The sequence below is a fragment of the Cherax quadricarinatus genome, chromosome 94, assembly GCF_038502225.1.
Source record: "Cherax quadricarinatus isolate ZL_2023a chromosome 94, ASM3850222v1, whole genome shotgun sequence".
Lineage (NCBI taxonomy): Eukaryota > Metazoa > Arthropoda > Malacostraca > Decapoda > Parastacidae > Cherax > Cherax quadricarinatus.
The window spans coordinates 14,118,231-14,143,265 of record NC_091385.1 but is presented as its reverse complement, the minus strand read 5'-3'; the positions used below and the strand labels follow the sequence as shown (position 1 = coordinate 14,143,265).

The 25,035-nt window shown below is 40.5% G+C and overlaps 1 protein-coding gene and 1 pseudogene across 1 annotated transcript; one reads left to right on the top strand and one right to left on the bottom strand.

Annotated features, from left to right (window-relative positions):
• The window catches only part of LOC128700887 (zinc finger protein 84-like), a 299,564-nt pseudogene that overhangs the window by 24,802 nt on the left and 249,727 nt on the right, over window positions 1-25,035 (bottom strand).
• LOC138855442 (zinc finger protein 84-like) lies at window positions 11,141-15,636 on the top strand. Its single transcript, XM_070104795.1, has one exon. It carries the CDS (start codon window positions 12,853-12,855, stop codon window positions 13,819-13,821), a length of 969 nt encoding a protein of 322 aa, XP_069960896.1. The 5' UTR covers window positions 11,141-12,852; the 3' UTR covers window positions 13,822-15,636.

Genomic DNA, 25,035 nt, shown 5'->3' with positions numbered 1-25,035 from the left:
TACTCCTACTTACACTTTGGTCACACTTCACAGACACGCACATGCATATATATATACATACATCTAGGTTTTTCTCCTTTTTCTAAATAGCTCTTGTTCTTCTTTATTTCTTCTATTGTCCATGGGGAAGTGGAAAAGAATCTTTCCTCCGTAAGCCATGCGTGTCGTATGAGGCGACTAAAATGCCGGGAGCAATGGGCTAGTAACCCCTTCTCCTGTAGACATTTACTAAAAAAGAGAAGAAGAAAAACTTCATAAAACTGGGATGCTTAAATGTGCGTGGATGTAGTGCGGATGACAAGAAACAGATGATTGCTGATGTTATGAATGAAAAGAAGTTGGATGTCCTGGCCCTAAGCGAAACAAAGCTGAAGGGGGTAGGAGAGTTTCAGTGGGGGGAAATAAATGGGATTAAATCTGGAGTATCTGAGAGAGTTAGAGCAAAGGAAGGGGTAGCAGTAATGTTAAATGATCAGTTATGGAAGGAGAAAAGAGAATATGAATGTGTAAATTCAAGAATTATGTGGATTAAAGTAAAGGTTGGATGCGAGAAGTGGGTCATAATAAGCGTGTATGCACCTGGAGAAGAGAGGAATGCAGAGGAGAGAGAGAGATTTTGGGAGATGTTAAGTGAATGTATAGGAGCCTTTGAACCAAGTGAGAGAGTAATTGTGGTAGGGGACCTGAATGCTAAAGTAGGAGAAACTTTTAGAGAGGGTGTGGTAGGTAAGTTTGGGGTGCCAGGTGTAAATGATAATGGGAGCCCTTTGATTGAACTTTGTATAGAAAGGGGTTTAGTTATAGGTAATACATATTTTAAGAAAAAGAGGATAAATAAGTATACAAGATATGATGTAGGGCGAAATGACAGTAGTTTGTTGGATTATGTATTGGTAGATAAAAGACTGTTGAGTAGACTTCAGGATGTACATGTTTATAGAGGGGCCACAGATATATCAGATCACTTTCTAGTTGTAGCTACACTGAGAGTAAAAGGTAGATGGGATACAAGGAGAATAGAAGCATCAGGGAAGAGAGAGGTGAAGGTTTATAAACTAAAAGAGGAGGCAGTTAGGGTAAGATATAAACAGCTATTGGAGGATAGATGGGCTAATGAGAGCATAGGCAATGGGGTCGAAGAGGTATGGGGTAGGTTTAAAAATGTAGTGTTAGAGTGTTCAGCAGAAGTTTGTGGTTACGGGAAAGTGGGTGCGGGAGGGAAGAGGAGCGATTGGTGGAATGATGATGTAAAGAGAGTAGTAAGGGAGAAAAAGTTAGCATATGAGAAGTTTTTACAAAGTAGAAGTGATGCAAGGAGGGAAGAGTATATGGAGAAAAAGAGAGAGGTTAAGAGAGTGGTGAAGCAATGTAAAAAGAGAGCAAATGAGAGAGTGGGTGAGATGTTATCAACAAATTTTGTTGAAAATAAGAAAAAGTTTTGGAGTGAGATTAACAAGTTAAGAAAGCCTAGAGAACAAATGGATTTGTCAGTTAAAAATAGGAGAGGAAAGTTATTAAATGGAGAGTTAGAGGTATTGGGAAGATGGAGGGAATATTTTGAGGAATTGTTAAATGTTGATGAAGATAGGGAAGCTGTGATTTCGTGTATAGGGCAAGGAGGAATAACATCTTGTAGGAGTGAGGAAGAGCCAGTTGTGAGTGTGGGGGAAGTTCGTGAGGCAGTAGGTAAAATGAAAGGGGGTAAGGCAGCCAGGATTGATGGGATAAAGATAGAAATGTTAAAAGCAGGTGGGGATATAGTTTTGGAGTGGTTGGTGCAATTATTTAATAAATGTATGGAAGAGGGTAAGGTACCTAGGGATTGGCAGAGAGCATGCATAGTTCCTTTGTATAAAGGCAAAGGGGATAAAAGAGAGTGCAAAAATTTTAGGGGGATAAGTCTGTTGAGTGTACCTGGTAAAGTGTATGGTAGAGTTATAATTGAAAGAATTAAGAGTAAGACGGAGAATAGGATAGCAGATGAACAAGGAGGCTTTAGGAAAGGTAGGGGGTGTGTGGACCAGGTGTTTACAGTGAAACATATAAGTGAACAGTATTTAGATAAGGCTAAAGAGGTCTTTGTGGCATTTATGGATTTGGAAAAGGCGTATGACAGGGTGGATAGGGGGGCAATGTGGCAGATGTTGCAAGTGTATGGTGTAGGAGGTAGGTTACTGAAAGCAGTGAAGAGTTTTTACGAGGATAGTGAGGCTCAAGTTAGAGTATGTAGGAAAGAGGGAAATTTTTTCCCAGTAAAAGTAGGCCTTAGACAAGGATGTGTGATGTCACCGTGGTTGTTTAATATATTTATAGATGGGGTTGTAAGGGAAGTAAATGCGAGGGTCTTGGCAAGAGGCGTGGAGTTAAAAGATAAAGAATCACACACAAAGTGGGAGTTGTCACAGCTGCTCTTTGCTGATGACAGTGTGCTCTTGGGAGATTCTGAAGAGAAGTTGCAGAGATTGGTGGATGAATTTGGTAGGGTGTGCAAAAGAAGAAAATTAAAGGTGAATGCAGGAAAGAGTAAGGTTATGAGGATAACAAAAAGATTAGGTGATGTAAGATTGAATATCAGATTGGAGGGAGAGAGTATGGAGGAGGTGAACGTATTCAGATATTTGGGAGTGGACGTGTCAGCGGATGGATCTATGAAAGATGAGGTGAATCATAGAATTGATGAGGAAAAAGAGTGAGTGGTGCACTTAGGAGTCTGTGGAGACAAAGAACTTTGTCCTTGGAGGCAAAGAGGGAAATGTATGAGAGTATAGTTTTACCAACGCTCTTATATGGGTGTGAAGCGTGGGTGATGAATGTTGCAGCGAGGAGAAGGCTGGAGGCAGTGGAGATGTCATGTCTGAGGGCAATGTGTGGTGTGAATATAATGCAGAGAATTCGTAGTTTGGAAGTTAGGAGGAGGTGCGGGATTACCAAAACTGTTGTCCAGAGGTCTTAGGAAGGGTTGTTGAGGTGGTTCGGACATGTAGAGAGAATGGAGCGAAACAGAATGACTTCAAGAGTGTATCAGTCTGTAGTGGAAGGAAGGAGGGGTAGGGATCGGCCTAGGAAAGGTTGGAGGGAGGGGGTAAAGGAGGTTTTGTGTGCGAGGGGCTTGGACTTCCAGCAGGCATGCATTAGCGTGTTTGATAGGAGTGAATGGAGACAAATGGTTTTTAATACTTGACGTGCTCTTGGAGTGTGAGCAAAGTAACATTTATGAAGGGATTCAGGGAAACCGGCAGGCCGGACTTGAGTCCTGGAGATGGGAAGTACAGTGCCTGCACTCTGAAGGAGGGGTGTTAATGTTGCAGTTTAAAAACTGTAGTGTAAAGCACCCTTCTGGCAAGACAGTGATGGAGTGAATGATGGTGAAAGTTTTTCTTTTTCGGGCCACCCTGCCTTGGTGGGAATCGGCCAGTGTGATAATAAAAATAAAAAAATAAGCCTATCTGATGTTATCCTGATGCCAAATGACTTCGAACAGGCGATAAATGACATGCCCATGCACTCTGCCCCAGGGCCAGACTCATGGAACTCCGTGTTCATCAAGAACTACAAGAAGCCCCTATCACGAGCCTTTACCATCCTATGGAGAGAGAGCATGGACACGGGGGTCGTCCCACAGTTACTAAAAACAACAGACATAGCCCCACTCCACAAAGGGGGCAGTAAATCAACAGCAAAGAACTACAGACCGATAGCACTAACATCCCATATCATAAAAATCTTTGAAAGGGTCCTAAGAAGCAAGATCACCACCCATCTAGAAACCCATCAGTTACACAACCCAGGGCAACATCGGTTTAGAACAGGTCGCTCCTGTCTGTCTCAACTATTGGATCACTATGACAAGGTCCTAGATGCACTAGAAGACAAAAAGAATGCAGATGTAATATATACAGACTTTGCAAAAGCCTTCAACAAGTGTGACCATGGTGTAATAGCGCACAAAATGCGTGCTAAAGGAATAACAGGAAAAGTCGGTCGATGGATCTATAATTTCCTCACTAACAGAACACAGAGTAAAGTCTGAGGCAGCTACAGTGAAAAGCTCTGTTCCACAAGGCACAGTACTTGCTCCCATTTTGTTCCTCATCCTTATATCTGACATAGACAAGGATGTCAGCCACAGCACCGTGTCTTCCTTTGCAGTTGACACCCGAATCTGCATGACAGTGTCTTCCATTGCAGATACTGCAAGGCTCCAGGCGGACATCAACCAAATCTTTCAGTGGGCTGCAGAGAACAATATTAAGTTCAACGATGAGAAATTTCAATTACTCAGGTATGATAAACTTGAGGAAATTAAATCTTAATCTGAGTACAGAACAAATTCTGGCCACAAAATAGAGCGAAACACCAACGTCAAAGACCTGGGAGTGAACATGTTGGAGGATCTCACCTTCAATGACCATAACATCGTATCAATCGCATCTGCTAGAAAAATGACAGGATGGATGATGAGAGCCTTCAAAACTAGGGATGCCAAGCCCATGATGACACTCTTCAGGTCACTTGTTCTATCTAGGCTGGAATATTGCTGCACACTAACAGCACCTTTCAAGGCAGGTTAAATTGCTGACCTAGAAAATGTACAGAGAACCTTCACGGCGAGCATAACGGAGATAAGACACCTCAATTACTGGGAGTGCTTGAGGTTCCTGAACCTGTATTCCCTGGAATGCAGGCAGGAGAGATACATGATTATATACACCTGGAAAATCCTAGAGGGACTAGTACCGAACTTGCACATGAAAATCGCTCACTACGAAAGCAAAAGACTTGGCAGACGATGCAACATCCCCCCCAATGAAAAGCAGGGGTGTCACTAGCACGTTAAGAGACCATACAATAAGTGTCAGGGGCCCGAGACTGTTAAACTGCCTCCCAGCATACATAAGGGGGATTACCAACAGACCCCTGGCAGTCTTCAAGCTGGCACTGGACAAGCACCTAAAGTTGGTTCCTGATCAGCCGGGCTGTGGCTCGTACTTTGGTTTGCATGCAGCCAGCAGTAACAGCCTGGTTGATCAGGCTCTGATCCACCAGGAGGCCTGGTCACAGACCGGGCTGCTGGGGCGTTGACCCCCGGAACTCTCTCCAGGTAAACTCCAGGTAAACAGTTGTCTCTTTCTATCGGTGTAGTCTTGACTGTGGTGATGTGATTCTATTTGTCATGGTGTAATCAAAATATCAAAATACTTTCCCTGATAATATTTTTCATCAAGGGCTAGTCAAATAATAGTTCAAAGAATTCTAATTTATTTTCAGTGTTTCCAAGGGAACAAACTGGCAGGATTTCACTTCAAGTGTCATCAAACTGATGGGGATTGTGAACAAAATTGGGATTGTGCTGACAATCCCAGATGCAGTTTGCTGGTGGATACAGCACACCATAAGCTGGTTGTCGTTGTAGTTATGGTTGTGGTGTGAGGGGTGGATGATGCTCCACTTTGTCCTGGATCTGATGATTCAGCCGCGTGGGTCCCAACCTGGGCTGTTGCATCATACTGCGTGGCCGTGGCACCACCTCCGCCACTATCACCACCACTTACTGATGCCTGTGGTCTATCCATACACAATTTGTGATTTATCTTGAAGATCTTTACAGATAAACATTTAAAAGGGACAATTTTATTTAGTGAAACATGTGACAATAGATCAAAAATTATTTTAGTTTAGCGGCAGCGGCAGCGGCAGCGGCAGCAACGGTATCCTACCAGCTCTTCTTTCTCAAAAAAACATCGCCCATCAAAACTTGTGATGGCCTAAGTGAAAGTTCAACTACATGAACCCACGTAGACCACAACATGACCCAAGAATACTAAGAATGTAACCCAAATCTTGACAAAATTAGAAGATCTAAGGAAGACAGCCCTGCTAACCCAAACACTGCCTCCGCTGCCAGACAACCACTTAACCCAAGCTCCGAGAAAACAAGCCTTCTCCTCCATTGCTACACAGTATCTACTTCAGTGATACTATGAAAGGATATCGCAGAAGACACAACACCAGTAATAAAAGAATAACAGCAAGGACCCTAGAACTCAACTTGTCTACCCAGCAGGACGCCAGTGTATCATCAACCCCCCTCACCGACGCCACCCAGGGAACAACAACAACAACAACAAACATGGCTGACTCCCCCTCCAACTCCACTCCCTTCAAAGGATTCATCCATGATAACTCAGGTACGATTATTCCTGACAATATCAAGGACTACATCGTTGCTCTAGAAAATGAAATCAAAGATATCAAAGCAGCACTCGAGCGACGAGATTCCAAGATAACCAACCTCGAGAATAAGATCCAAAACCTTGAAGAGAAGATTACATCGGGAAGTGTTGACACAGAAAATACTCTAAAAGCAGCTATAGCCAGTCACACTGAGCAAATAACAACAATAAATATGAAGGTTGAAGAAGCAATCAAGGACTGGAATCAGAACATGCACACTTGACTAAATGAATACCTTGATTTCCAAGACGACAAAACTGAACAAGATAAGTTGTCTGATGCAGTTATAATAAACAGTCCACACATTCCTAGTGACATAACACAAGCTCAGTGCAAAGAAACTGCTGTCAGGATAATACAGGACCACGTACAAGTCATCGTGCAAAACAATGAAATCAAAGAAACACGTTTGTTAGGAAAACCAGGAAGTAAACACAGTATAATGATCCGACTTCATTCATACGATAAAAGAAAGGACCTAATTAAATCAGCAATTACAATGAAAAATGGAGTGTACATAAATGAGTGTCTAACAAAAAAACGTCAAAACCTTCTGTTCAGGCTGAGAAAACTTAAACAGGAAAACAAAATACATCAGTGTTTCACGCGAGATGGGAAAATACTAGTAAGGAAAACATCAACAGGACAACAATATACCATCTCAAACGAACATGATTTCTCTACCTTCCTTAGAAAAGCTGACATTTCTGTAACAGATTAGATAAGTGCCCTTAATACATATATACGTGTGGTGCATATAGTGTACGTTACTATTATATTGTACATTATTATTTTTATTATTTTTCATCACTAGCTAATGCCAACTACCTCCAATACTCTATAACTTTCTTACTGCTATTAATTGCTCATAATTTTAAATTAAAAGTCAAATCTTACTCCAAATTAATAATATTCATTTTTTCTTACCTGTCCATTTAATTTTGTTTATCACTACTTGTTTTTTTAGTCACTTTACATTGTGTATGCAATTAGTGTATATTCCAATTACTTTTTTGCAAGTACCAAAACTATCTTTTGCTAGCTAGTACCAACTACCTCATTTTTTTTACTTTTATTGTGCAATAAACTGCTCAATTTATCTAATATTACAAATCAGATCTTACTCCTAAACCAATATTATTTCATAGTGACCATCTGTCCATTTAACTTTGTTTACCATTACTTAATTTTAGTCCCTTATATATTTTCTCCTTTATTTTAGCTTTATATAACTACCCTAGCTTATACATTCACAATTGTTAAAATAATCAAGGTGCTATTCTCAGGTGCTAAAGTAGAACAAGTTCACAATTTTGCCATTATATTCCAAAGCTCATTTATTTTATAGTACTACCTACTATCATATTCCCAAGCTCCATTATTTGATCATCACTTTATTTGTACTAGTCCCTTTTATATTGTCTCCTTTATTTTAGCTAAAAAAAAAAAAAAAAAAAAAATTACCTTAGCTCATTATTTTACATTTGTTAAATAATTCAGGTGCTATTTTTTAGCTTAAGACTATTTACTTTGTTTTATACTTAATTCTAACTATAGATTCACTACAAATCTTATGATTACAAGCATTGATCCAGATACCAACCTCTTATTTAATGACTTAAATGAATCAAACAGTTACTGTAATTACTACACTGCAGAACAATCAAAGGCACTTCTCAGTGCCAACAACAACATAACTATCTTTAACTACAATATCAGATCTTTAAGCAAGCATTACGATGACCTCATAGCATTACTAAATTCCTTACATGCCAATATGTCCATCATTACACTAACTGAAACCTGGCTAAAGCCTGATAGTACAGATGTCTATGCCATTCCTGGTTACACAGCCATACACAACTGTAGGCCAGACCAACAAGGGGGTGGCACAGCCATATACTACTCAGACCAACTAGAATGTATCACTAATACTTGCACAAGAGATGAACATGGGGAATATATAATAGCCAAATTCAAATCCAAATACCTACAAAAACCTCTCACATTGATAAACATCTACAGAGTTCCACAGTCAAACATTAGCCAATTTAGTCAAAACCTAGGAAGTATGATAACTGATGCACGCATGAACAAAGATCACTTACTACTCTCAGGTGACTTCAATATAAATCTCCTGCAAGACCAGGACCCACACGTTACTGAATTCACAAACACAATGAGTAACTGTATGTTGCTACCAACAGTAACAAAACCTACAAGAGTTACAGAGACTAGTGTTTCCCTACTTGACCACATCTGGACCAACACCATATCCCCTTTAAAATCAGGCATAATTACAGATAATACCACAGACCACTACCCTACTTTCCTCATAACAACTCTTGGTAAATTACCCCAAGACACTACTAAAGTCACCTTCAGACTTCACAATGAGGCAGCCATTAATAACTTCACAACAGCAGTAGCAAACATTGACTGGCACACTGAGCTAGAAATCAATACAGATATTGACGAATGTATTAATAATTTTCTAAAAAAGACTCAATACCTCTATAACAAGCACTGCCCTAAAAAAACTAAGCAGATGACAGCTAAGAGACTGAACAGTCCCTGGCTAACACCCAGCATTCTCAAATCCATAAATACAAAACACCAATATGAAAAACAGTACAGAATGGGTCACATAACCAGAGACCAAACAAAACGTTACTCGTCAATCCTAACCAGCCTGATAAGAAGGGCAAAAAAATTGTATTATGAGAACAGATTATCCAACTTACGAGGTGATATAAAAAAGACCTGGAAAACCCTATCAGAAATTCTGGGAACAAAAAAGATATCACGAAATAGCGAAATAAAATTAGCAAAATCAGATGAACCCCAACTCCCACCAACAGAAACAGCAAACAGACTCAATGATTTCTTCTCCACTATAGGACAAAACCTTGCCAATAAAATCCCAAGCTCAGATACCCCACCAAATGACTACCTCACCGGCAACTACCCGAACACACTGTTCCTAGCTCCGACTAACCCATACGAAGTCTCCCTTATTATCAACGCACTAAAAAACAAGGCAGGAGATTTAAATACCTTACCACCCTTTATATACAAAAAAGTGTCACAAGTGCTATCACCAATCACTGCAACACTCTTTAACAAATCCATTGAATCCTCCACCTTCCCTACAGTACTCAAAATAGCAAGGGTCACCCCGATCCACAAAGGAGGAGACCAAACAGAGTTGAATAACTATAGGCCAATATCCAACTTACACCCTCTCTCAAAAATCTTCGAAAAATTAATTCATAAACGAATCTACTCCTACCTTATCTCCCAAAACATACTCAACCCCTGCCAATTTGGATTCAGGCCTAATAAAAATACTAATGATGCTATTATACACATGCTAGAACATATATACACTGCAATAGAGAAAAAAGAAGTCCCACTGGGGATCTTCATTGACTTACGTAAAGCTTTTGATACAGTTGACCATGACTTGCTCCACGTAAAATTGTCACACTATGGTATAAGAGGGCACTCCCTCAACTACCTCAAGTCATACCTCAGCAACAGAAGCCAATATGTGTACGCAAATGGGGCAAACTCTTCTGCACAACCAATTACAGTTGGTGTCCCACAGGGAAGTGTCCTTGGCCCTCTTCTCTTTCTCCTATACATAAATGACCTACCAAATGCTTCTCAATTACTCAAACCCGCACTATTTGCTGATGACACAACATACGTCTTCTCCCACCCGAGCCCAGTCACGCTAGCCAATACTGTAAATACCGAATTACAGAAAATATCTACCTGGATGAGTACTAACAAACTTACACTAAACATTGACAAAACCTACTTCATTCAGTTTGGTAACAGAGCTACAGATGTCCCTCTTAACATAATGATAAACGGATCACCTATCACAAAGCTAACAGAGGGAAAATTCTTAGGAATCCACCTTGATAATAGACTCAAATTTCATACACATATACAACAAATTTCTAAGAAAATTTCCAAGACTGTAGGCATACTATCGAAGATACGGTACTATGCTCCACAGTCAGCCCTCCTGGCCCTATATCACTCTCTTATTTACCCCTATCTCACCTATGGAATTTGTGCATGGGGCTCAACAACAAGTAACCATCTCAGACCACTAATTACCCAACAAAAGGCTGCAGTTAGAATGATAACAAATTCTCACTACAGGCAGCACACTCCACCAATGTTCAATACACTCAACCTACTCACCATACAAAACATCCATACTTATTACTGCACCTATTACATACATAGAACACTCAACTCTGATATTAACCCTCCCCTCAAACATCTCCTTGCCAACCTCAACAGAACACATGACCATAACACAAGGCACAGATCACTCTTTGATATTCCTCGTGTCCATCTCACGCTATGCAAAAACTCAATGCACATAAAAGGCCCTAAAATCTGGAATTCATTACCTGTAAATATAAAAGAAACACTACCTGTTTATAAATTCAAGTCTCTTCTCAAAGATCACTTACTCACCCAAAACCAAATAAATACTGAATAACTGAACCTTATAAATTGTATATCTTAAATGTTTCTCACAATTATATCACATAAATGTTAAACCTAAAACCCAATCTAACTTTATTATTTTTTAAATACACTACCTAACAGAATACTCCATTCTACTGAATTTATAACAATGACCTGTCTTTGTAATACTCACTTGTGCTTTATAGTAATCAGTTTACATTAATGTTTTTCACTGATTTCATCATTGCTTAGTTAATCTTAAGTTAATTTTAAGCCAGCCCGTAATGCTATGCATAGTATAAGTGGCTTTGGCATGCTGCTCTTATCTGTATTTTTTTTGTACCTCTGTAAGTGTGCTCAAATTATAAATAAATAAATAAATAAATAAATATGTTTTGTTGGTAATTGTGGAATATTTTACTGTACTCAATTATCTTTCTGTTGCAGAAGTATTTTGTAGAAGACTACCAGGTTGTTTCTTGCCAGACACTACATCATCAATACTTTAAGAAGCACCAGTGTAAGTGTCTTGAACAACAACTGATATTGCAGAAGTATTTTGCAGAAGACTACCAGGTTGTTTCTTGCCAGACACTACATCATCAATACTTTAAGAAGCACCAGTGTAAGTGTCTTGAACAACAACTGATATTGCAGAAGTATTTTGCAGAAGACTACCAGGTTGTGTCTTGAAAGATGCTATATCTTCAGTACTTCAAGAAAGGCAACATCTGTTATTCTTGTGTATTTTTAACTAGCTAAGCATTGCTTATTAAACAATTTTGCTTTTCATTTTGGGTATTCTATCTAAAAATGAATGGCAATTAATTCTTTGAGAGTCCATTGTTCTATGACTTTTAAGCCAGGGTCCAAGCTGTAGTACTACATCATGAGCTCAGCTTACTCAGATAAGCTGTGAGTGGTAAATTTGGGCCTAAATATGAGAGAATGCATCAATATGGTAAGTGTGAACTATATAAAACAAATCCTGCAGCACACAGTGCATAATGAGAAAAAAACAACTGTTTTTGGATTAAAACAGCAAATTTTCAGTGTATTTTCATATGGTTTTTATGGTAGCATTCACTGTTTCTTGGTCTCATTTGATAGAATTGAAGATGTATTACAGAAATTATTTTGTTAGATTTTAGTACTGAAAATAGCCTGAAATTGAGTTCAGAGTAGCAAAAATATTCTATTTTTGCAAATGTTAGATAGAGGATAAACAAATCGCATCACGTGTGCAATGTATGCCAGACGGTGGGTCAAATGTGCATTCCTGAATGTGCTGATATTATTTATACAATATTACAATATTGAGTAACAGTAATTTTTTTTGTGTGTGTGTGAATAAAAATTATCTGTGAATAAAAAAACAAAATCAAATTCATCTGTAAAGCCTGGAAATGTAACTAATAAATAGTGTAAATGTTAGTTTAGCACCAGGAATGCCTGCATTGGAACACATACTAGCAAAATAGATAAGAATTTGGTCTAACAGATCAATGTAACTGGTCAAAAACAAGACTCAAAGTGGGTAAAATTGCCAATGCATAAATATTGCTTATACAGGAACATTCGTGGGAGCATAACTTCATAAATTCTTGATCAAATTAATACTTTTTGTTTTATTACCTTCAGAAAAAAAATCTCTACCATTTCATAAGAAAAAATCATTTTTTTTTTTTTAGATTCTTGGATTTTGTGGGGAATTTTCAAATTGGGAATCTGAACCTTCAAAGGCTTAATGAAAAAAAACAAGTTCGTAATTTTGTAATTAAAAATTTTCAGAAAAAATTGTTTAAACACAAGAGGAAATAATAATAAAAATGTCATTGAGTATATCTGCAGTGCTCTAGTACATATATTAATCTTTTAACACAAAACAAAAATTATGATAGTGTTTTTACACAATATAAACTTTATTAGCACTCATAAGTAGGAAAAGTTTTGCCTGAATAAAACTTAACATAGGATTTTTTCATAAAGAAAACTATGTGTTCAGTGTCCAAAATAATTAAAAAAATTCATGAAATAGACATGTGAGTACATAAGGAAAATTAACTATACCACTGTTGTATGACTAAAGTATTTTAAATTAAATACCTTCATTTAAAAAATATGGAAAAACATAAAGAACATAAACCATATCAATGTTCAGAGTGTCTGAAATGTTTTAGTGAAAAAAAAAGTCTTGTGAGACATATGAGAGTACATACAGGAGAGAAACCATATCAATGTTCAGAGTGTCTGAAATGTTTTAGTCAAAAAAACAGACTTGTGACACATATGAGAGTGCATACAGGAGAGAAACCATATCAATGTTCAGAGTGTCTGAAATGTTTTAGTCAAAAAAACAGACTTGTGACACATATAAGAGTGCATACAGGAGAGAAACCATGTCAATGTTCAGAGTGTCTGAAATGTTTTATTGAAAAAAGCAAACTTGTGAAACATATGAGAGTACATACAGGAGAGAAACCATATCATTGTTCAGAGTGTCTGAAATGTTTTAGTCAAAAAAGTAGTCTTTTGACACATATGAGAGTACATACAGGAGAGAAACCATATGAATGTTCAGAGTGTCAGAAATGTTTTATTGAAAAAAGCAAACTTGTGACACATATGAGAGTACATACAGGAGATAAACCATATAAATGTTCAGAGTGTCTGAAATGTTTTAGTCAAAAAACAAGTCTTGTGACACATATGAGAGTACATACAGGAGAGAAACCATATGAATGTTCAGAGTGTCAGAGACGTTTTAGTGTAAAAAGAAGTTTTGTGGCACATATGAGAGTACATACAGGAGATAAACCATATCAATGTTCAGAGTGTCTGAAATGTTTCAGTCAAAAAAGATATCTTGTGAAACATGTGAGAGTACATACAGGAGAGAAAACATATGAATGTTCAGAGTGTCTGAAATGTTTTATTGAAAAAAGCAAATTGGTGAGACATATGAGAGTACATACAGGAGAGAAACCATATGAATGTTCACAGTGTCTGAAATGTTTTATTGAAAAAAGCAGTCTTGTGACACATATGAGAGTACATATGGGAAATAAACCATATCAATGTACTGTCTGAAATGTTTTAGTGAAAAGGCAATCTTGTGAGACATATGCGAGTACATACAGGAGATAAACTATATCAATGTGCTAAGGGTTTCAGGTGTTTTAGTGTAAAAGTTCATCTTGTGAGACATTCACAAGTACATTCAGGAGATAGAACATGTTAATGTTAATGTTTCAGGAATATTTTAGCTATAAACTCATGAGAATATATAAAAGGGATATACCATAACAGTGTTGAGAGTGCCTTTTCGAAGTCATTTGGCATCAGGATTATATCAGATAGGTTCAAGTTTATGAAATTCTGTCTTAAAAAAAATTCATTTAGGTCTTCAACTCTGTCATACTGGGACTTGAGTAGCTCACTCATTTCCTCGCTGTCATCTGTGTAGCACCCATCTCGTTTAACCCTTTGACTGTCGTGGCCATATATATACCTCTTACGAGGTACCGTGTTTGACGTATATATAATCATAAATTCTAGCGGCTTCAAATCAAGCAGGAGAAAGCTGGTAGGCCCACATGTGAGAGAAGGGGTCTGTGTGGTCAGTGTGCACCATATAAAAAAAATCCTGGAGCACGCAGTGCATAATGAGAAAAAAAAACTCCGACAGTTTTTTTAATTAAAATGCCGACTTTGTAGTCTATTTTCGTATAGTATTTATGGTTGTATTCTCGTTTTCTTGGTCTCATTTGATAGAATGGAAAACATATTATAGAAATAGAGGTGATTTTGATTGATTTTCCCATAAAAAGAAATGGAGCTCAAAGTAGGGGAAATGTTTGATTTTTGCCAATGTTCAAAAGTAAACAAATGGTACCATTGTCCAATAAATGTCCAACTAGCCATTCTAATATGCAGTCATGAATGGGTTGATGTTATTTATACAATTATTACAGTATTGCAGTAGTCTGCATAATAGTAAGTCTTCTATTTTTTGTTTGAATAAAAATTCAAAATAGAAAGCAAGAGTAATATCAGAGGGGCCTGGAGACATGACTGATGAGCAAAGAAAATGTTATTTTAGAGCCAGGAATGTCTGCATTGTTCATGCTGGACCTTATTTTGAAATTGTCATATTTTTTAGTTTTCGTGAAATTGGCCAAATTGCAAATTTCTGACCACATTATTAGGTAGTTGAAATTGGCAAATGGGTAGTTTCTTGTATTCAATCGATAGAAAAAATGGAGTTCTAAAGAAATAGCTATGAGTTTGGGTGACTGGAACAATGGAATTAGCCGAAAATAGGGCTCAAAGTGGGCGAAATCACCGATTTGTAAACAGCGCCGAGGTCTCTAACTTCGCGAGAGCATAATTCCTTCAGTTTTCCATCAAATTTCATTTTTTTGGTGTCATTACAATCAAGAAAAGATTCTCTATCATTTCATAAAAGAGAATAATGTTTTTTTTTTTTTTAAATTTTGCGACACCAGGAGACACCTCAGGATTGGGGGTTGCGACAGTCAAAGGGTTAAGTAGGTGCTCAATATTGGATTTTGTTCTTGACATCAATTTGGCATAAAAGAAATATTTTGGGGTTCTTTCATTTCATTTATGGCTTTCAGTTCTTCCCACATATCTTGACTCCTGTAAGACTCCTTTAGCTTAAATTCAATGTTTACTATTTCTCTGACCAGTGTCTCTATATGTATTACAGATATGTTGGCCTCTTTTAGCCACTCTGTTATTCTTTGCCTTTACCTATATAAGGAGTGCCTTTCTCTTTCTAGTTTACATCTCCTTTTCCTTAAAGGAAATATAAAATGTAATAATTAGGAAGAACAAATGTAAATATTATGCTAAGAATATAAATTATAGTGTTCTTGCAGACATTTGTGTTCATTTTTATCAAATATTTATATAGGATTTTTTGTAAAAGTTTCAAGGATTTTATTATTGTCACTTATTCTCTTTTCAAATATTTTTGATAGATTTAATTTTTAGCATTTACTGATCTATGTATAATCTTAACCCTTTCAGGGTTGGTGCTGTACTAATATGGCTTGCACGCCAGGGTTGGTGCCGTAATAATACACATAAATTCTAGCACCTTCAAATCTAGGGAGAGAAAGCTGGTAAGCCTACATATGAAAGAATGGGTCTATGTGGTTAGTGTGCACAGTATAAAAAAAATCCTGCAGCACACAGTGCATAATGAGCAAAAAAACTCTGACCGTGTTTTTGGTTTAAAACAGCGACTTTGCAGTGTATTTTCATATGCTATTTATGGTTGTATTCTAGTTTTCCTGGTCTCATTTTATAGAATGGAAGACATATTACAGAAATTGAGATGAATTTGATTGGTTTCACAATGTTCGATTTTTTGCCAAAGTTCAAAAGTAAACAAATCATGCCATGCATCCAATACACATCAACTGGTGAGTCTGATATTCATTCACAAGTGTGCTGATATTATTTATACCATTTCTAAACTAATTCAGTAGTCTGCATAACAGTAAATCTAATATTTATTTGCGAGAATAAAAATTCAAAGTGGAAAGCAAAAGAAATGTAAGAGGGACCTTGGGATGTGACTAATGAACAGAGGAAATGTTACTTTAGTTCCAGGAATGTCTGTCTGGTTTATTTTGTACACTATTTGAAAATTGGCATCTTTTGAAATTTTTGTGAAATTGGCAAAATTGCAAATTTCTGACCACTTTATTGGATAGTTGAAATTGGTAAATGGGTGGTTTCTTGTATTCATTCCATAGACAAAATGGAGTTCTAGTGAAATAGCTATTATTTTTTCGACTGGAACATGGGAATTGGCTGAAAATAAGGCTCAAATTGGGCAAAATCGCTGATGTGTAAACATCAAACATTGTCGAGACCGCTAACTTCATGAGAGCATAATTCCATAAGTTTTCCATCAGATTTCATACTTTTGGTGTCATTATTATCGGGAAAAGACTCTCTATCATTTCATAAGTTTTTTTTTTTTCTTTTGAAAAATTTCCGACCCTGAGAACAAGGTTTGGAGAGGGCCTGCTGATTCTGAAAGGGTTAATAACATTTGTAGATGAGGATAATTATCTCATTATTTCAGTTTTATCAAAATTTTCAACTAATTTACTTGACTTTCATTGGTCCTATACTGTTTCGTGGTTTCCAAATTAATCATATGAGAATAATAGCAAAAGATCTTAAAAATCCAGTTAGGTTAAATCTAATTTCTCATGGAAACACAACTCCTTGAATGAAAATTACAACCATGGTGAAATAAAAATAATATAAATATAGTCAAAGTCAGGTAAAGAAAAATGCAAAAATTTAAGGTTTTAATAATATGAAAACAAAATGTGTGTGACCCTACCTGGTTTATAGCTTGTTTTTTTATTATAATAAATGAAAACAAGTGAAACGCATGTAGATGGTGCAGAGCAACCTTCCCATTTGTGGTGGGAATTTGGTTATCTGGGGAGTTACTGACTTCATTCCTCTTCAAGGGGGGCTCCTTGGCGTGGTGAAGAGGCTCTTGGTCTGAGGAATTAGACCTGTCGGTCTACTTCCTCAGACCGAACCTAATTACCCCCCAATCCCCCATTCCCTATCCCATCCTCCCCATCCTCCCCTTTTTCCTTTCCTCCTCCTCCTCCCCACCCCTCCCTTTTGCCCTTCCTTTTTTTTTTTTTTTTTTTTTTCCACAGGCACACTAGTTCCTAGGTAGGGGAAAGGGTACCGGGGTCCATCCCATTCCGTTGAGGTTCTTGGCGGTGGCGTAGTTTGCCGTGGAATCTGGATTGCCTGGGGATGTCCTGATCCGTCTCCGGTATCCTGGAGGGTGACTTTGGGTGTCTCTCGGGCGACGGGAGTATCTCTGGAAGCCACCTTTCGGATTCTGGGTGGTGGCTGAAGGAGGAATGCTTTGTGGTGGATTTCCGGCCGCCCTCTCTTTTGTCCACCGAGGTAGCTCGGCAGATGTGAGGTTGCTATCCCGGATTGCCGGTTTACTGGCATGATGGGTAGGGTATGGCACGGGTTCCATGCTGCATCTGCGCTACTTGCGGTGCTGAGGTCCTCTTGGGCACGGAGGGAGATTTCTGGCCATTTCATTCCTCCTAGGAACTATCCCTCCCCGGTCCCCCCTTTTTTTATTCTTTTTTTTTATTTTTATTTTCTTTTCTTTCTTTTTTTTTCTTAAAAACAAAAAGAAAGAAGTAACCTAACCATGGCAGCCCTAGTCCATGAACCTGCTACCCCCGGGCCCCTTCTTGATACCGCACCCCGTTCTGACCCTGCCCCGTCTTTGGACCACTCTTCGGACACTCCTCATGCCTCTGTACCTCTTGCCGGTGCTGTTTCCTCACCCGCTTCAGGTACTGAGGCCTCGACTGACTCCTTCGATTTATCTGACCTTCGCTCTCCTCTGACTATGCTTCCGGCCTCTCCCTCTACGGTACGGCAATTTTCGAATCGCCGGCCCGTTCCACGTCGGACCAACTCTGGTCCCACGCCTAAACGACAACGACAATTACCTGCTGATGATACTTCTCCACCTTCTCGTTCTTCTCAGAAAAGATCGACACGTCCTTCACTACCTTTCCACGCTCAGTTTCAGACTGCACAATGGACTAAATTCTTCACTTTACGACCGACTTCCTCTACTGCCTATCTTTCTGACCACAGTATTGGCAAGGCACTCCTACACCATGTTGGTAAAGATATTTCTTTTCATGCTCTTATGAGTGGTACGCGCATCGTCACCGTACAGAATGCTACCCAGGCTCATGAGCTTTCTCGTCTTTCCCACATCGATACTGTTCCTGTAACTATTGAAAAGCATCATTCCCTCAATTCTTGTAGTGGTACCATCATTCTGCCCCATACCATAGTTCAACAAAATTTCCAGACATGTGGCACTGACATTCTTGAACAGCTGGAACTCCAAGATCTCCCAATCCTCAAGGTAGACACTTACGTTCTTCCTGCCCGCGGGCGGAGATGATACCCTAGCAATGTGGCTTGTTTAACTTTTGACAGCCGTGAACTCCCATCCTCAGTTTATGTAGCAGGACATCGGTTACAAGTTCAAAAGGTGATCCCTACATCGCAACAGTGTAGAAATTGCTGGCAATTTGGCCATCCAGCGAAATATTGCAGATCTATCACCGAATGCCCAGTCTGTGGTGCTGATGACCATTCTAATACGTCTTGCAATCGACCTCCCTCTTGCCTTAATTGTCATGAGGCTCACCCTTCGTACTCTCGCCATTGTCAAGTCTACTTAAACGAGCGGGAAATCCGTTACCTCAAAGAGGCAGAAGGTCTCACTTATGCCATGGCAGTTTCTCATCTCTGCCTCCAAGGGAGACTACCTAATGTTTCTTATTCCTGTGTTTCAAAACGTCCCCCCACTTCTGGTATCCCATCTTCTGCACCCACCTCTGTGGTTACCTCTCCCATAGTCACTCCTGTAGTTAATTCTTTTGCTGTCCTCGGCTCAGACGTCCCTACTTCAACGTCTCAGTCTGATCTTGCTTCTTCGTGTTCTCTCTCACAAGCCTCAGTAGCGACGAGATCTCGTATGACACCTCTTCCCAAGCGTCCCTTTACTTCTCAAAAGTCAAAAAAAGGTCCGTTAACACCTCCTACCCATCTTCCACCTCCTCATTTTCCCTTCCCTGTCTCTGTACCTGGTTCTCCCCCTCTCACTGGCTCTGTTACAAGTGTAGAGGTTCACCCTCCTCCTCGTACTGTACCTTCCTCCCCTGTTCCCTCCCAAGTTTCTTCCTCTTCGGCCACCTCCCAAATTTCTGCCTCTTCTGTCCCCTTCCATGCTTCTCCAGTTCCCTCCACCCTTCCGTCCCCCCCTACCTTGGTACAGTCCATTACAGTTCCAATCTTTACTCATCCTCCCCCTACCATTTCCAATATTGTCTCCCATACAACGTCTCTGAATTCTGAAACACTTGAAGCAATCTCTGAATATATTGCAGAGACCAAACCATCAATGGACACTGATCCACCCTCCGCTCCTTCTCTCTCCTTTACTCCATCTGTGCAACTCCTTTCTTCGCAGCGCACCGTTCCTTCGCTGCTTGAACGTTTTTCACTGCCTCCGCATGTGGACTTTTCTAACCCCTCTAGTTCATAGGAACCCTTACCTGCGGATTTCAGGTATCTTTATCATTGCCAATCATGCCCTATTTACAGTGGAATATACGCGGCCTCAGGGGTAATCGGGGTGAGCTTCAGATGTTACTCTCCCAGTTTTCCCCGGTTGGTGTTTGCTTACAGGAACCAAAATTACACTCTGCTGTTATCTCTCCCATCTCAGGCTATAATTTATTGTATTCTTCAGATCCTTTTCCTGATGGGACCTTTAATGAAAGTGCCCTTCTTCTACACACTGATATTCCGTACCATCAGCTATTTGTTCATACTTCGCTGCATTACACAGCAGCCCGTATCCTCTTGCATAGGTGGTATACGCTCTGTTCTTTATATCTCTCTCCTTCTCGGGCATTATCTATTCCGGATATTGCCTTTCTTGTTTCGTCATTACCACCACCGATTCTGTTACTTGAGATAAGATAAGATAAGATTTCGTTCGGATTTTTAACCCCGGAGGGTTAGCCACCCAGGATAACCCAAGAAAGTCAGTGCGTCATCGAGGACTGTCTAACTTATTTCCATTGGGGTCCTTAATCTTGTCCCCCAGGATGCGACCCACACCAGTCGACTAACACCCAGGTACCTATTTGCTGCTAGGTGAACAGGACAATAGGTGTAAGGAAACGTGTCGAAATGTTTCCACCCGCCGGGAATCGAACCCGGGCCCTCCGTGTGTGAAGCGGGAGCTTTAGCCACCAGGCCACAGTGATTTTAATGCCCACCATTTCCTCTGGGGGGGTCTCACTGTGATTCCCGTGGCATTCAGTTAGAGGCTTTCCTTGCCACCCACCCCCTCCATGTTTTAAATACAGGTACTCACACCCATTTTGATCCTCGGACTCACACTCTCTCTTGCATCGATCTCTCAGTCTGCTCTTCCTCCACCGCATTAGACTTCACTTGGTCTGTTCTTCCGGACTTACATGACAGCGATCATTTCCCAATCATTCTTACTTCCCCTTCATATTCACTACCTCTTCACATCCCACGCTGGCAATTTGATCAGGCAAATTGGAACCTTTACTCACACCTAACTGTTTTTAGAGAGGTTCCTTCTTCGTCCTCCATCGATGAGCTTTTACACCTCTTCTCGTCCTCCGTTTTAACCGCAGCTTCTCATTCTATACCCCAAACTTCGGGCAGGCATTCTCAGAAATGCGTGCCTTGGTGGTCTCCTGCTTGTGCTCGTGTAGTACGTTTGAAACGCGCTGCATGGGGCAGGTACCGGTACAGTAGAACCACAGAGAGACTTCTTGAATTTAAGCAGAAGTGTGCGATCACTCGCCATGGCATCCGTGATGCTAAACGCACTTGCTGGTGAGATTGTCTCCACCATCACCTCTGCTTCCTCTATGAGTGCAGTGTGGAAAAAAATATGAAAACTGAGTGGTAAGTATTCTCCTGACCCGGCTCCTGTTCTGCGGGTTGCCGGTGTTGATATAGCAAACCCACTACATGTTGCCAATGAAATTGGCAATCATCTGGTCTGTATTTCTCAGGGACTCCATCTATGCCCCCCATTTCTTTCCTCAAAGTCTACCAGAGAGTTAGCACCGTTGGACTTTTCTTCTCTCAGAGAAGAACAGTATAATGTGCCTTTTACACTTCAAGAACTGGAGGCAACACTCTCAGCTTGCTGATCATCGGCAGCTGGGCCCGACGACATTCATATTCGTATGCTACAACATTTACATCAGTCAGCCCTTGCAGTCCTATTACGCCTTTACAATCTTATTTGGTCACAAGGAGTTCTTCCACAGCTGTGGAAATCCGCCATTGTTCTCCCTTTCCGCAAACCAGGCATTACGGGACATGAAACCTCCCACTATCGTCCCATTGCTCTTATCAGTGCAGTTTGCAAAGTGATGGAACGCCTAGTAAATAGACGTTTAGTGTGGTATTTAGAGACACACAACAGTCTCTCCACTCGTCAATATGGCTTTCGTAAGGGACGTTCTACCATAGACCCCTTACTACGCTTGGATACGTATGTTCATAATGCCTTTGTGAATAACCACTCAGTTATTGCCATATTTTTTGACCTTGAGAAGGCATATGACAAACTTGGAGGTATAATATTTTAGCCGAAGCCCACTCCTTAGGCCTTCGAGGCAATCTACCATCCTTCCTTAAGAACTTTTTAACCGACAGGCATTTCCGTGTTCGGGTTAATAATGTGCTCTCCCCGGACTTTATCCAAGTTGAAGGTGTCCCCCAGGGATGTGTTCTGAGCACAACACTTTTTCTCCTTGCTATTAATGATTTGGCCTCTAGTCTTCCATCAAATATTTGATCATCACTCTATGTTGATGACTTCGCTATTGCCTGTGCAGGCGCTGACTGTCACCTTATTACAGTTTCTCTCCAGCATGCAGTCGACCGTGTTTCCAATTGGGCCACCACACGTGGGTTTAAATTTTCCAGCACTGAAACCCACCAAATTACTTTCACTAGACGCTCTGTCATCTCCGATCATCCTTTGTACCTCTATGGCTCCCGTATCCCTGAACATGATACAGTCAAGTTTCTGGGCCTCCTCTTTGATCGTAGGTTATCCTGAATACCTCACATTACCTCTCTGAAGGCAACTTGTCACAGCCGGCTGAACCTCCTTAAAACCCTTGCTCATCTTTCATGGGGAGCTGATCGTCGAACCCTCCTTTGCCTACATTCCACCCTTATCTTATCGAAACTTGATTATGGTGACCAGATCTATTCAGCGGCATCTCCTGCTACTCTCTCTCGCCTTAACCCCATTCATCACCAAGGATTACGTTTATGCCTTGGTGCTTTTCGCTCTTCCCCTGTTGAGAGCCTCTATGCAGAAGCGAACGTTCCATTCTTATCCGATCGCCATGATGCCCATTGCCTTCGCTACTATGTACGCTCTCATGATCTCCGCAATCCTTCCATTTATAGAATGGTCACTGATATTAGTAGACATTATTTGTTCGCCGCCCCTGTTTACTCCGTCCCTTCTCTCTTTGCCTTCATTCGCTCTTGTCTTCTCTTCAATTACCACCTTTCTATGTACATGTAGCATCTTACTTTTCCCTACCCCCCTGGGAAGTTTCAGCTGTTTGAGTCAGTTCTTTCTCTCTCCCTTGCTCGAAAACCCAACTGTCTACGGTCGCTTCCTGCTCTCATTTTCTTGACCACTTTCACTCTCATTCTCATGCCATTGCTGTGTACACAGATGGCTCTAAGTCTTCTGATGGCGTAGGATTCGCAGCAGTGTTTCCGGACAGCGTCGTACAAGGGCATTTACTATCTTCGGCTAGTATTTTTACTGCTGAATTGTATGCCATCCTTACAGCACTTATCCGTATTGCATCTATGCCTGTGTCATCATTTGTGGTTGTCTCAGACTCCCTTAGTGCTTTACAGGCTATACAGAAATTTGATACACCTCACCCCTTAGTCCTCCGTATCCAACTATGGCTACGCTGCATCTTTACCAAGCATAAAGATATTGTTTTTTGTTGGGTCCCTGGTCATGTTGACGTACAGGGCAATGAACAGGCAGACACTGCTGCGTGGTCAGCAGTACATGACCTACCAGTTTCACGTAGCGGTATTCCATTTACGGACTATTTTGCTGCAATATCTTCCCAACTTCACACCCGTTGGCAACAACATTGGTCTACTATGCTCGGCAACAAACTTCAATCTATTAAACCGAGTATAGGTTACTGGCCGTCTTCTTATCACCAGTGTCGAGGTTGGAAGACTACTCTCTCCCGTCTTCGCATTGGCCATACTCGTCTTACTCGTGGATATCTCATGGAGAGGCGCTCTGCTCCTCTCTGTGAGAATTGCCAAGTTCCATTATCAGTCAGCCACATTCTGTTGGACTGCCCACTTTATCAACGAGCACGCAGAATTTACCTCCGTCGTCGTCTTCGCTCTGCTGCTCTCTCTTTACCTTCCCTTCTCGCTGATGGACCCACCTTTCATCCAGACTCTCTCATTGACTTTTTGACAACAACTGACTTACTTCACAAATTCTGATACCTTCAGCCCTTTCTACTTCAATCTCTTGCTACCCCCTACCCCCGTACTATCCCCTGCCCCGCTGTTTTCTGTAACCTACTGATCATCCCTCCTCCCTTCTGCCATCCAATACCCTCGCTGCCTTCCCTACCCTGCAGCGCTGTATAGCCCTTGTGGCTTAGCGCTTCTTTTTGATTATAATGATAATAATAATACTGACTTCTTTAAGGGGGTTCTTTGTCATGGTAAACAATCTTGATATGAGGAATTGTTCCTTTCTGTCTTCTTCCTCTCACTAATCCTAATTATCCCCCAATCACCCCTTCCCTGCTTTTGGCCTTTGGGGTCCTCCACTCAGACATTCTAGCTTCTAATTTGGGGGAAGGGTATCAGTGTCCATCCCAATCTGTTGAGGTGTAGTTTGCCATGGAATCTGGATTATCTTACGATGTTCCAGTCTCCTCTCTGATATCCCAGGGGTCAGAGTACAGTGTCTTTTGGGTGATGGGTGTAGCTCTAGAAGCTGGATGTCAGATTCTGGGAGGTGGCGGCTGAAGGAGCTATGCCCTCTTTTGTTCACTGTGGTGGCATGGTGGATGTGAGGTTGCTATCCTGGATTGCCCATTTAACCCTTTGAGGGTTTCGGCCATACTAGTACAGCTTATGTGCAGGGGTTTTTGACGTACTAGTACGCATTAATTCTAGCACTGTCAAATCTCGCTTGAAAAGGCTGATAGGCCTAGATGTGAGAGAATGGGTCTGTGTGGTGGGTGTGTGCACTAGGAAAAAAAATCTGAGACCCAGTGGTGCATTGTGGGAACGCCATCTTAGTACACAATATCCACCATGCCTCGCGGTAAGAAGTTCCTCACTCCTCGGCGAATTGGGACACTTTTGTTCCCCAGTGACAGTTCTAATACAGATGGAAGTGACAGTGAAGATGAGTTTCAAGGTTTTGGTGAGGTTTTGACCAAAACTAATGACCATAATATCGGTAATAGTGAGGAAAACCCAGACGACCCTCAGCCTTCCACCTCTGGTGCTGGGCCATCTTGTTCATGCTCAGTTGTACAAGAATCAAAGAGGAAACTCCTATTTTCCCAAATCCCAGACTCAGAT